General features: G+C 44.2%; 2 protein-coding genes across 2 annotated transcripts; both read left to right on the forward strand.

The window, feature by feature from the left end:
- The first annotated feature begins 769 nt into the window (after positions 1 to 769).
- Positions 770 to 2,345, forward strand: rpl14 (ribosomal protein L14). The gene is made up of 6 exons (XM_088366078.1): positions 770 to 839; positions 1,519 to 1,620; positions 1,691 to 1,785; positions 1,870 to 1,969; positions 2,053 to 2,106; positions 2,240 to 2,345. Exons 1-6 carry the CDS (start codon positions 837 to 839, stop codon positions 2,309 to 2,311), a joined length of 426 nt encoding a protein of 141 aa, XP_088222204.1. The 5' UTR covers positions 770 to 836; the 3' UTR covers positions 2,312 to 2,345.
- Positions 2,346 to 3,677: 1,332 nt separating this feature from the next.
- On the forward strand, positions 3,678 to 13,611 carry snrka (SNF related kinase a). Its single transcript, XM_088365339.1, has 8 exons — positions 3,678 to 3,947; positions 6,442 to 6,775; positions 6,846 to 7,064; positions 7,271 to 7,517; positions 9,547 to 9,688; positions 10,002 to 10,214; positions 10,303 to 10,437; positions 11,232 to 13,611. Exons 2-8 carry the CDS (start codon positions 6,653 to 6,655, stop codon positions 12,436 to 12,438), a joined length of 2,286 nt encoding a protein of 761 aa, XP_088221465.1. The 5' UTR covers positions 3,678 to 3,947; positions 6,442 to 6,652; the 3' UTR covers positions 12,439 to 13,611.
- The last annotated feature ends 281 nt before the right edge of the window (positions 13,612 to 13,892 follow it).

Consider the following 13,892-nt stretch of genomic DNA (forward strand, 5'->3'; position numbering starts at 1 on the left):
TGACTGTTTACTCTGGGCAATCCCTAAACATGCTGGTGGGACAAAAGCAGCAATAAATTAACTCCTACCAAATCTTTCCTCACACTCTCCTTTTATTTTGAATTTGCCATTTGTCACGTTGGTGCAACAAAAGAAAGTAAGTGGTCAGTTCAATCCTCAAGCATGATGATCATGTCCAAGAGTCCTTCAGCAAGACACTCAAGTTTGTTTTTCTCCCAGTAAGGCTTGGCAGCACCGTTCATGACAGCATCAATTTACTTTTTCTGTCTTATGGTGTTTTTATCAAATATAGTAAATTTGAACAGTTTCCCCCTTCCCCAAGCAAAGTTGCAAGGAGGGTACTAATTCTAACATGTTCAATGGCTACAAGATGAAAAATAAATTCATGAGCTGCACCGCCGTGCTGTGGCAGTTCTAGGTACTACATAATCACCCAACCCGCACGCAAGTAAATTTTCCGCGTCTCTTTTGGTCATTGGATATTGGGTTTGGAAGCAGATATTAAAATTAGAAAAACAAGTGGAGGACACTAAAAATAATGAATAGTGTCAACGTTGGGGGGGGGGGGGGGGTGAGGGATTTAAACCCCCCTAGGTGGGCCACTTATAATAATTACAAGTATGTCTCAGCCATGCCTTCAAGGGGCGAGGAACTGAGAGCACTCTGATTCTCGAGTACATATCACTTTATAAATTTTATATGAAAAAAAAAAAAGATGTAGTTGTTTGGCGAACCAGATTTAAACTTCACACACTGCGCATGCGTCTAACCTAAGCGGAAGTGTCGTCACTTCCTGCCGCAGCCCGTGTCGTTCTTTCTGCTCACGGGCTGCCATCATGGTAGGTTCGCTGAAACACACTTAGCATTTTCTCTACGACATTTTTTCTTAAATACACTATCCAGTTACTACAACATTGGCCATATGTAAACTCAAAAGCACCCGTACACGCTTCCTTGAGCTTTCTAATGGTGCTGTGGTGCTTTATTCGGCGGTAATATTTGTCCGTAAAACGGCGTCGGCTATCAAGCGCTGTACAACGTGGTCCGTATAGTAGACGAGGCCGATAGCACCCCTGAAGCTAACGGGTTTCAACTCAAAAGTAATAATTGAAATTCTAATTATCCTCATATGACATTTGACCATAACATGCATGTGATTAACTGCACTTCAAATTTGGTATGACATGTTGGTGAAATAATAGACAATCAAGTGGAACCTTTGCGGACATTTAGAGTTGAATTTAAACTGTCCAATAATGATCACACTTGCTGTTTTATTTGTTTACATTTTTGTCCTTTAAAGTTTTGCATATAATACTATAATTTTCACATTGGCCATTTGAATTATTTTGTAAACAGTGTTGACTTGCATTATGTGGCTTCAGAATCATAATACAGTATAACTGGCTCCTCTTAAAGCAGTAAGCTAACTGAAAGTCAAAGATATTTCCAAAGTATTCAGTAGTTATGCCCATCACACCATTTTGTGCATTAATTATCTGATTTGTACTTTCTCAGGTGTTCAAACGCTTCGTCGAGATAGGACGCGTCGCCTACATCGCTTTCGGGCCTTACGAAGGCAAGCTGGTGGCCATTGTTGATGTCATCGACCAAAATAGGGTATGTGCTATACAAACAATGTGATTTTTAACTGAGCAACGCTTAACTGATTGGTTTGTGATATTTGCAGGCACTTATCGATGGTCCGTGCACAGGCGTGAAGAGGCAGGCCTTGCCCTTCAAATGCATGCAGCTCACGGACTACGTCATCAAAGTACCTCACAGGTGAGTTTACTGTTCGTCCGGTGAATGAACGGCTGGAAGTCCATCGATGACTTCACGTTGGCGTATTTGTGTGCTGGATCTCAGTGCGCGTCAAAAGTTTGTGCGGAGAGCTTGGGAGAAGGCCCAAGTCAACGAGAAGTGGGCGAACAGCACCTGGGCCAAGAAGATCGAGGCAAGAGAGAAGGTATATATTGTTTGTCATACTTCTAAACACCCAGCTCTTAGGTTTAAGACATGGGCTGCATAAACTTGACTTCTTTTTTGCAGCGGGCCAAAATGTCCGACTTTGACCGCTACAAGGTGATGAAAGCCAAGAGGATGGTAAGTGTTCCTGAAAGAACTTTTTGTTCTACTTTGTTTTCAAATATTGCAAAATCACACTTGAAACTTCCCGAATGGATGTGGGAAAATACTGTTTTGTATGTATTTCTAATTCCTGACCTTTTTGGTGCAGAGGAACAAGATCATCAAGAACGAGGTGAAGAAGCTCCAAAAAGCAAAGGCGCTGGCGGCAAAGAAGAAGTAATTTTTTTTCACAATAAACATTCTGGTTGGTTCCATACCTTTATCTGGTCCTTTGGATGTTATGGTTTCACTGGAACTGTTTTGATGGGGATGGGGAGTAAGCATATAGAATGAGAGTACTCACTCAGTAGGCTTTATAATCAAAACAGTAACCCTCGGCATATTTGAAGGTATGTATTTGCATATTTGCATACTCGCTTGACGGCGTCTTTTGTTATTTGCAGCATCATGCCGAGGGAACACTGTACCCTATATAAATTGTGCCAATCCCAATGATTTGACAGTATAAATATAGTGTACGCTATTCTGATCGGCTGTCACAGAGTGGCAAATTAAAACCGATTTGAATATATATGCAAATGTGACAAATGTCTTGGAGCGTTAGCAACAGACCTTTTTCTATCGTTAGTACTCTGCATGTAAGTGTTTCAGGAAATGATCAACACAGAGTTAATTACCGATGGATTTGGCAGGAATGGGAGGGGGGCGATGTTACACAACAAAGTAGCAAGTACTTCTTTGTGCCACTGGAGGGCAGTATGTACATTGAAACTGTTGCTTTGTGTTCGTGTGTGTAGCCTTTGCAAAAGCCAAGAACCTAAGGCTATAACAAAATAATTGGAAAGCAACCATAACTTACCTAGTTTAAGTAGGGTCTTCACATTTGGACAGTATTGTAAATCTTTTTTAAATTAAATGTCGCGCTTCCCGCAGTCCAAACTAGTGACTGGCCGTAGTCCAACTGTGTGATAGCTCACCGGCCAAGCAGATCCTGCTTGAACCCGTACAAGAGCATCTTGCCATTACATAATCGGCTAGAACATTACCCGTGTGCCTTGCCAACTCTTAACACCGTCGCGCTACAAATAGCACATTCATAAATACACTCTTTAGGCAGTAAGCTTTTTATTACACATTGATTGCGGAATCTACCGTTGAGCTTTTAAAATCATGCAGTTTAACAAAACCCCAAATCCTGTTACTATACGCAATAAGGAGAAAGCGCTATATTTTGGGAGGAATGTTGCACTGTTAAAGAGTAAATATTCAGTGAATTAACGTAATTGTGACGTCAGAGCTGGTCGCTGCGCATTGGCAATCAAGTTGACGTTGTGTAGCAACCGGAAACTGGTAAATTTATTTTTAGAAATAAAACGCCTAATGGTTGACGTTTGATTTACCAAACTATAATTTGAAAAAAGGAGCTAAAATATGATGTGTGGTTACATTAGTTTGTAGTTCGTATTCAAATGTTCGAAATGTGCCTCCCATTCAATTTGTAATAAAAAAGTATAACTAGGATAAGCTTTTATTTTGATAACTACACCGAGCTCGCTTCCTGTATTAGCGCTAACCACATCCGTCGCTTGACGCAATCGAAGGAGAAGACTGGAGCGAGCTCGAGTGAGAGAGAGAGAGGCGTTCAAATTTTATTCCGAGTCTCTTTGGGTTTAAAACGCCGTATGATTCAACCCAAATCGGTTCTGAGCATCACCGAAAAGTTAGCGGGTCGAAGCGTCGCTGAAAGCCGCAGTTCCAGCGGCCGGATCTCCGTGCGGCCTTGCCGTCTGGTTAAAGGGAGCCCGAAGCGGACGAGGAGTGTGACTGGGCTGGCTTGCTTCCTTCTGCTCATCGTGGTAAGTGGTGCATTCAAAGCGAAAGCTGGTTCCGTGGGCCCGGTTAGCCATCTGTGTCAAGTTAGCAAGGTTCGACTGGATTCCACTGCGGGATTTTTTCCCCCAGCGTCAACTAGATGCGGGGGGATTTTTTTTTTCTTTTAGTGGGGGAGGTTTGTTGTTGTTGTCAATCCGCACTACCGTCCATTAGATGGAGGCTGAGGGGACCCATATGGCGGTGAGAATGAAACAATGCTTTGTTGACACTGTTGCTATTATTGGATTTATTGGAGTAAACTATTTTTAAAATACAATGCAAATTTATTCATTGCATGTCAAGTATGAATTGGAAAAGGATCACTCTTATTAACACGAATTTTAGTCACTACTAATGCATGATGGATTAGTGGATTAAAAAGGGCAAAGCCAGCCTGCTATCAATTTTCTACAGACTAGTCTATAAAATAGCAACTGGGGCTTGGCAGTGTGGAAGAGCTGGAATACAAAATTAAGAGCTCTAGACAGAAAGACCAGATCTTTGGTTTTCCAACTTCAGACCTGTAAAGGTGGAAATTATTGTAACCTCAGGACAAAATCATCAATTAACCTAACATGCATCTTTTTGGAATGTGCAGTAAGAAATCATTCAAACTGTACACTGACAGATTCCGTTGCGAGGCAAACATGCTCACTACAATGCTCAGCTCTAAATCTATATTTTTTGTATTTTGATATAATTAAAATACTCTTAGATTGCCCTTTCCAAAGAAATAATATTAGGTTAACATTTTGTAATCCACACACAGTGTCTTTGTGTTTTGAACTCTATGTATTTGGTGATTATGTCAACATCAAGTCTTTTATTTTTCCTAAGATCTAATTGTCACTGTTATGTACAACAACCATAGAACTAAAATGTTCAAAATGTTTGTAGGACTTGATTCGTGTTTGTGTAGCTGCAGTACTCTTAAGAGAAGTGATCTTCTGCAATAATGGGAATCGAGTTGAGTAGTCTTGCATTAAATATTAATGTGATTCTGCAAACTTGCCACTCCTATAAACTGTGTTGTCACGGGGGATTTGTGTCTTGCCATAATATCAATATTGGGAAAAAAAATGCCTATAAAGTAGTGTGCTTATTTGTAAGTTTGGGAAACCTTCCATTTGTAATGTGGAGCTACTTAAATATTCAATTTATTAGTTTGTAGTGGTTAAAAGTGGAATATTATGTAAACAATTATCTTAAATAATCTTATTTTATCCCCTTTAACCTTCATTGTCATATTATGTAAGGCACTTCATTGAATCAGTCTTTGTCACGTCGCAGCTTATGATATATTAGCTCCTGTATGTGTTGCGTTTGTGTACACACCCTTTCTAAAAATCAAGACGCTTTGCTCGCTCACATAACATACTCCTGATTCAAGAAGCGACTTCGATGGATTTACGTGCTCACACATTTACGCCTCATTAGGTAACCTGAGCAGCAAGGCAGAGATTAAGACAACACACGTAACATGCCATGTGTGGTGCCTCTCTTCAAGCAGGACACAACATTAGGTACACCTGTACATGCAATTTATTTTTAAATTAGCATTTCCATTTAAGGCCATGTTACCCAGCCGTAATTTCATCACGCAGAAAAATGTTTCTAATATTTTGTTGCCCAGGGTGCTGCAGGTGGGCGGTATTTCCTGGTTCGCATGAACTATTTGGCTGTTCCTATGAACACCTTGGCGACAGTTTGTCTTTGTGCTATTGTTCCTTTGAATTTAGGTGAGTGTGGGCACACCTAGGTGTGGATCACCTCGCAGGAATGTTCCATGCCTGTACTCGGCGTGCCTGTCGTGTGCGCCGTGTCGGCTCAGCATTCATGCAGGTAGGCTCGTGGAATGTCAGGCACCTCCTCCTCCCTCTGGGCGTTGATGCTGTATGCCAGGCGTGTCTCACACATCGGGGGTGCGGCGCCTCATGACATGATTTCGGTTATCGGAATGATCGTCGGTTAACGGTCCCCTGTCGGTTGACCTCATTATTGGGATTTTATTGTTCTGTTGAACACCTTTTATGGTCCTTTGTGTCATCAACAGTGACATATATTTGGAAATCTTCGAAGTTATGGCAATATTGAGCTGACGCTTTCCTGTATCACGAGAAATAAATCAGCCTTCTGTGCTAGCGTCACGAGAAACATGAAAAAAAAAAAAGGCTCTTATGACTGCCTTGAGCAATGACTGGAAAATGTCACGATCTTTCCCACAGTGTCTAATAGTGGTAATGAAGTCTACACACCAGGACACAGGAAATCAATTTAATTCCTTCGTGCAATATCCAATATTATTGAACAAGCAACTTGTTGTAATAGCATCATAGCAGCCGCTTGGCACGTTCCAAAAAAAAAAAAAAAAAAGAATGTTTTATTGAAGTTTTATTGTGCTGGGGCTTATTCTAAAAATAAAGTTAAACATGGAAGTGTCACACATTATGACCTCAGGATTTTTTTTTTGTCCCATAGAGCACGACAAGATGGGACTAAAGTGAACCTTTTTGCCGTCGTCCCCTGAAGCCACTGCAGCAAGCAGCTACTGGCCTCCTTCTTCTTATCTTACCGGTGCCACACCTCAACTGACAGTCAAGACCCACATAAGACAAAATGGACGTCTGACGGAGGGACCAGAGGGTGACACGAGACTTCTCCTCCCCCCGCTTCCCGCCAACGCCCCATCATGGCGGGCCTCAAACGTCACCATGACGGGAAGATCGCCGGGCTGTACGACCTGGACAAGACGTTGGGCCGCGGACATTTCGCCGTGGTCAAACTTGCTCGGCACGTCTTCACTGGGGAAAAGGTCTGCTTGTACGCCTAATATTTTAATTTCTCGTGCTTGCTCCTTCTGACTGACTCCTTTGACTTTTCAGGTGGCGGTGAAAGTGATCGATAAGACCAAGCTGGACCAGATGGCGCGTGGCCACCTTTTCCAGGAGGTGCGCTGCATGAAACTGGTGCAGCACCCAAACGTGGTGCGCCTGTACGAGGTCATCGACACGGCCACCAAGCTCTACCTCATCCTGGAACTGGGGGACGGCGGCGACATGTTCGACTGCATCATGAAACACGAGGGAGGCCTCAGCGAGGAAGTGAGTCGGATCATGACTTCAATCAGCAATTTTTATGACAACAAAGTCTGTTTTGTCTACCCCCGACCCCGTATTGCGCAACAACTACACAACCACAAAACCTTTAGGCCAAATGGGATCCAAGTCATTAAACTTAATTGTGAAACCGACCCATGACGCATTTCCTTTTGTCATAATGATCATCCTTTGTGTCTTCCCCCCTGCAGGTGTCCAAGTGTTACTTCGCCCAGATCGTGCACGCCATCTCCTACTGCCACCGGCTGCATGTGGTGCACCGTGACCTGAAACCCGAGAACGTGGTGTTCTTCGAAAAGCAGGGCGTCGTCAAGCTCACCGACTTCGGCTTCAGCAACAGGTTTCAGCCGGGGAAGAAGCTCAACACCTCCTGCGGCTCGCTGGCCTACTCCGCCCCCGAAATCCTGCTCGGGGACGAATACGACGCTCCCGCCGTCGGTGAGTTGGAATCAAATACAGTGAACCTTTGTTTGGTTCTTTTACGGTCGTCCGAGAATGAATGTATGACTTGCACGCTCATGCTGATATCAACACTCACACACTTTGGCTATTAAATAAGAGCAGAGGTGTGTGTCTGCAAATCTCCACCACACTGACAGTTTTATCAGCGGGCTGATAAGGAGCTCAAGGTTCACGTTGCCTCAAAGTGTCCCAGGCTAAATTATGTCAGAAATTTGAATGGATTGACGCATACACATTTGAATGTATACCAAAGGACCAAGGTTGAAATTGTGAGTACAAATTGTGCTGGACACACAAGACAAAGGTCAAAATATTACAAGAGCATAAAAAAATATTTCAGTGGAGGATTTAAGAAGAAAATGCCTCCTTGCTTTTAACGCCAGTGCACAAAATGGAGAAGGTTTTTTTTTTTTTCTCACTGCGTGGATTAGCGGCGCTATTTTCTCCTCCTCGCCTCTCTTATTTTGTGCCAAGCAGATGAGTGTTCTCCAAATCTCCAGAGTGAAATAATGACATCCTGTTGTTGGACAATATCAGCTGGACGTGAGGTCACATGACCCATTGTGTCGGCTGTGTGTTGTTTTGTGCGCTAGTGCTGCGTCTGTGCATTTTGTCATTAAGCACGATGCGGTTTTTAGTCACAGGGAACAATGACATAATAATTAGAAGCACAACTCGTCTGTTCAGGGCTTCAAGATAACCCGGCTGCAATGTGCCACGTGGCCCCGAGCCCACTTTATAACAGAGATAACAAAACCATCCTCGCTTTTAGTTGGCCCTGTTTAGAAAAAAAATAGAGGCTGATTGTGTCTGATGCAAAACTGCTTATCATTTAAAGACACTACACAGTGTTAAGTAAATATCACTTTAAAATTTCTGCCCACCTATTTGCCTTTCTGATCTTATGCGACGTGTCAGCTCCCCCCCTCTTTTTTTTTTAACATCCTCCAAATGTCGGGTTAAATATAGACTTCTTCTTTCCACCCCACCAAGCACAAGCTGCACAAACACACAAAAAAAAACACGCCTAATAACCGGTCTATTGGAGCAAATGCATAATTCATGAAATATCTGTATGTTAGCGCCTTTTAATAGCAACCAAAACTGCTACATGAATATTTAGCTTCTTTAAATACAATCATACTTTTTATATAGTGTATAAAAGGGAAGGGCGGCCTATTGTGTCGCTCAACGATGTGTTGTCAGCCATCTGGTTTTGTAAATAAAGTTACTGAGGAAGGAAGTTGAACGCACCGCTGACGCAAGTAATGAGGGAGACGGCCACGGTTGCTAGGAGACGTCGGCAGGAGGTAAGATGGTGACTGAGAGCAGCTTGAGACGCCCCGGAGCACAAAAACTTACTGGAAGAAATGTATCCCCCAGTGATTCATTATGACTTTGCAATTGTTTAGTTTTTTTTCTCAATATAAATCTTTTTAATTCCTTCCTCAGTAAAAGTGAAGCAAGGTAGTTTAGCAACCTCCCGATCCAAATTCATCGAAAAATAATTCAATACTCCATCTAAGTGGACCACCAAGCCCCGCAAGCAAAGTTGTTCCTTTTTTTTTCTCCCCCCCCCTCCTCAAAAATGGCGAAAAGAAACGTAGCATGAAATTAGCACTTGTATGACGCTGTGCTGAGATGCACACGTTAACCCACTTTCCGCAATATTGCACGCACGCATGTCAAGGGGGGCACGAGTGCCCCCGAGGGTCACGGGAGTCTCGGCCCCAGTCTGGCAGATGCGCATATTTACGACCTCCGCACTGGATGAATCTGCTTCATGCTTCATTTGAACCAATGTTTGTTTTTCTATTTAGGTCAAAATGTCCGTCGAAATTCAGTCGAACTAGATTTTGTTGCCAGATATTTCATTTTCTCACACTCCACCTAAAGGATGGCGAAAAATTTGCCAATTTTAGACAGAACCAAATCGATACAGCTTGATGGAAAAAATCGTGTTTACGTCTGCACTTTTAACGCCTCGCTGTCACCTCCCCTGCAGATATCTGGAGTCTCGGTGTGATTCTTTTCATGCTGGTCTGCGGTCAGCCGCCCTTCCAGGAGGCCAATGACAGCGAGACGCTCACCATGATCATGGATTGCAAATACACTGTGCCCCCGCACATCTCCGAAGCTTGCCGAGAGTGAGTCGATGCGCACACACAAACACCAGCTCGCAAACGCTCACACGCAGATGGACGAGCCCGCTCGGCAGGTGCTACATATTTCATATCCGCCAATGTGTGAAGATGCGAGTGGAGGCTTCTCCTCCCCCTTGCTCACACTAACACTGCTCTTTTATTGTATGCAGGACAGTTTAAATTGCTCTAGATATAATAATTTTATTTTAGTTATATTGATTATTTGTAGTATATTTTTTTAACAATTTTTTTTCAATCCAAAAATGGAGAAAATGTGTAAAAGTTCTCGAATTAATGAAATCAATTCTCTCGTCAGTCTCATCGGCCACATGCTGCAGCGAGACCCGAAGAAACGAGCGACTTTAGAGGAGATCGAGAACCACCCGTGGCTCCAAGGCGTGGACCCGTCGCCGGCCACCAAGCTGTCCACTCCGCTGGTGTCCCACCGAAGCTTGCTGGAAGAAGAACACGGCTCCATCATCCAGCGTATGGTTCTGGGGAGCATTGCCGACCGAGACGCCATAACAGAGTACGTGCTACTGTTTGCTCCTCTGAAATTTCGGGAGGAACCTAAATAGCATTTTGGAAATTCTCATGCAGTGTCTCACTCTTGTCAGGGCTCTGGAGTCAAATCAGTACAACCACATCACGGCGACTTACTACCTGCTGGCTGAAAGGATGCTGAGGGAACGGCAAGAAAAGGAGCAGCACAGCCAGACACGATCGCCCAGCCCCAGCAAGGCTCAGTTCAGGTACAAAAATGCATCTAAAAATAACCTTGAGAACGTGTCAAACGTAAATTACACTCCTCGAGAAAAAAAAAAAAAAAAAACACATCCAAGTCGTAAACACACCCTCCTTGAGTCAAGGCCGCCTTTTGTGGCGCTGTCTACATTTAATCTGCAACAGATGAACTCGACAGCATAGCGACAGATGGCCTCCTTAAGAAGAAGAAAAAAAAACACACACACATATCCAAATAACACTGATTATAATGAACATTTAAAAACACACAATCATTTTTAGTTATAAGGAAATTGTGACTTTTACATACAAGAAAATAACATGTCAAAAATAATCAAAAGGCTGTGTTGTGATTTTTTTTAATGACGTGAATAAAATGCTGACACGCAATGAAAAGGCGACTTTATCGCAAGCAATTAACAAGAAATGAGATTTTCGCTCTATTTTGTTCAGCGATTAATGCTCAAATACAGTTTGGTTTTATAAATAGAAACTAACGACGACTATAAAATACACAAAAACTCTCCTTTGTAGCAAGCAGTTAACACCAGATAATAAATAGTACGAACTCTTACTTACGAGGCGTTTCACATAATAAGAAAGTGAGCTTTGTAGCGCTTTTTTTTAGCTGTAATTCTAAAATGCAATTTAGTTTTATTGTAGCGAACTAACACAAGCGTTCTAAATCTTCTTTACGGCTAGCAGTTAACAAATAAAACGTGATTATGTCGATGTGGTTGTAAAAAGGGCGCAAAAAATTGAAAACAATCTTCTGAGATGTTGACTTCATGCAAATTCACAGGCAGTCTTGGCCCACCCGAGTGGATGTCCATCAGGATGTCAGCAATGGTTTGGGGGGTCCGGCGATGTCACACCCCGGGGGGCCCCAGTCTCCCGCCCGCAGCGCAGAAAGCCTCCATAAAGGCCCCCGGCCCAAAACTGCACTGCCGGACCTCAGTCAGAGGCAGGACAACCGGCAGTCAGTCGGTGGGAACCAGGACAAGGGGCTCCGGCCTCTCTCTAAGCCCCAGTCCAACCCGCTCAGACTGAGCTCCATAAGCTCAGGGGGGTCTTGTAAAAGTCGCAGTCTCAGCCTTTTTAGCGTGGAGGAGGATGAAGAGGAAGAGGGGGAGGACAGTTGTTCCCCTTCTGCTGCTCCCGCTCAAGTGGTGCTCCGCTCCAAAGCCTCGTCGTCCCTCGCCTCGTCCCGTAATCGCTTGACGTCCCGCTTGAGCGCGCCGGTTCTCAACCAGATCCACGAGGATGAGAAAGGGGAGGATGAGGCGGACGAGGAAGAGGAGGGGGAATTAAAAGGGCTTGGCCTGACCAAGCCCAGCCTCAGCCTCAATCTGAACTCTAGAACAGCCTCGCCCGTCACCACCCAGACGCCCTCCTCGGTGACGAGCGAGGAGAATACGGAGAGTCGGCAGCCGCCGGACGCGGCAATCGGCACTGAGGACGGTGAGAAAAGGGAGTCGGCCCAGGACTGCCCCTCTCACTGTACCAGCCCCGGATCGGTTTTGGGCCAAGGCAAGAACTCAGCCAAAGCTTCCAGCGGCCTGGTGGAAAGCCTCAAGTTGATGAGCTTGTGCTTCAGCTCACAGTTTCACAACCTGAAGGGCGGCGCAGGCGGGGGGACGCCGGGCAATGGCCCGGCGGGTATCGGTGGGGATCCTCAGGAGCGCCCCGTGTGGCGTATGTGCGTGGGCGGCTCCACCGGGAGCCTGGACAAGGTCTCGCTTCTGGGGGGGCCGTCGCCCCGGGGGAACCTGTACCAGCAGCCGCCCCCTTTGGGGGACGTGCTGGCAGACCCCTTGCTGGAGGGGTCTTGCTCGGGGACCTTGATGCTGGGGGAGCTGGACCTGGCCCGCGAGACCCACAGGAACATGAAGAACCGTGCCCTGCAGATGCCTCTGAGCGACAAGACTCTGTCGGTCAACATCCACCGCAGCCCTAAGGAGGGTCTGCTGTGCACCCCCACCCCTCACAGCTGCTGCCAGGTCATCTAAGGGGCGGCTTAGGGTTCGATACACTCCTGCACTCATCGTCTTTTCATTCAGGCCACGTCGAGCTTTTTATTCCATCTCCGTCACAAATGCCATTTATGCCGACTTCGTTTTGAGATGTGGCCTGTTTAAAAAAAAAAAAAAGAGGCTTTAAGTGTTGTTACACACACAAGGTTTGCACACAATCATGTAAAATTTATAAACACACAACCACACTGACTACACTTGCTGTTCGAAGGAACACCCGAGCGGTTTTCATCTCGTTACGTTTTGTTGCACTGTGCTGGTTTTTATTTGACTTATTTTTAAATTATTATTTTTTAACTGTGGTGTTTTTTTTTCGTGTCGATTTAAAAAGAAAAAAAAAAACGACTGAAAGCGTGCTTTCATGAAACTGGGGACGAATGAAAGAGTCAAGTAAGCTGTTGGTGCCCTTTTTTTTTTTGTACTCCATCACTTTTATTTTTCTATCTGGAGTGTCCGCTCAGAAATAATCACAAAAAAAAAAAAGACAAGAGCCTGCACGACCCAATGTGCCGTGTGCAGCGGACTTTTTCTGTACATATGTGAATACAACTCCGAAGCACTTCATCTCAGTGTATCGCCGTAGAAAGCACCATTACTCCTCTTTTCCTGCTGGATTATCGAAACACCCACAACTTGAAAAATGACTGAAAAAAAAAAATTACATACACGTACGTACGTACACCAAAATGGCAGCTCTTTATCTTAACGTCGAAAAGGGAATTAAGCGGGTGCAACCTGCGCGCATCCAGATGTTTTACCGGAATCATGGTAGCCGCTGTTGTAGCGTCATTCCAAAAACTAACCGGGGGACAGGAGGGGATTTTCTCCATGACAACAGTGCCTCCCTGACCCACATCAAGCATCGCTGTGTTCATTTTGGACGTGTGACTCATCCCTGGTGGAATATTTATCTTGACAGTGCATGTGTCCTTGCTGTAGCAACCTTCAGTCCACCTGTGTGTGTATATAAATATATATACACAGCTGTACTACCTGAGGGATGAACAAACAGTCATTTTATACTGTAGCCACACAGCAACACCAGCGACTGCAAAATGTACAACAATTATGGATGTGCCATATGTCTTGAGCATATTGTACTGTATGTATATGATAGAGGTATATTAGAATAAACTGATGTGAATGAAAGGGTGTTGATGTGTGACATTTCATTAAAAAAAAATATTTGCCTTGTAAAACTTGCATTGGATTAATATTTGAAAGTTAATCTGATTTTTTTTTTTAAACACTGCCCGGAAGCTTTCACTAATAAGTGTTGTAATCTCGACAACATCTGGACTAGTATTCCACAAAGAAGGGGATCAGACTATCGGATGAGGAGCTCGAGGAAGTGTTGTCATGATGCAACGACACACAAACACCGTGTAATCCATGCCGGATCAAACACACACGAGGTCACAGCGTGACTT

This window comes from Syngnathus floridae, chromosome 21, assembly GCF_059516105.1.
Source record: "Syngnathus floridae isolate MCC-2025c chromosome 21, RoL_Sflo_1.0, whole genome shotgun sequence".
Lineage (NCBI taxonomy): Eukaryota > Metazoa > Chordata > Actinopteri > Syngnathiformes > Syngnathidae > Syngnathus > Syngnathus floridae.

Excerpts from the sequence above, each read along its gene's own strand:
- rpl14 (XM_088366078.1), top strand. Across the intron at positions 1,621-1,690 it reads ATGTCATCGACCAAAATAGG|GCACTTATCGATGGTCCGTG; the intron begins GTATGTGCTATA and ends TGATATTTGCAG. Across the intron at positions 2,107-2,239 it reads TGATGAAAGCCAAGAGGATG|AGGAACAAGATCATCAAGAA; the intron begins GTAAGTGTTCCT and ends TTTTTGGTGCAG.
- snrka (XM_088365339.1), top strand. The coding sequence starts at position 6,653 with ATGGCGGGCCTCAAACGTCACCATGACGGGAAGATCGCCGGGCTGTAC. Across the intron at positions 9,689-10,001 it reads ATCTCCGAAGCTTGCCGAGA|TCTCATCGGCCACATGCTGC; the intron begins GTGAGTCGATGC and ends TTCTCTCGTCAG. Across the intron at positions 10,438-11,231 it reads CCCAGCAAGGCTCAGTTCAG|GCAGTCTTGGCCCACCCGAG; the intron begins GTACAAAAATGC and ends GCAAATTCACAG.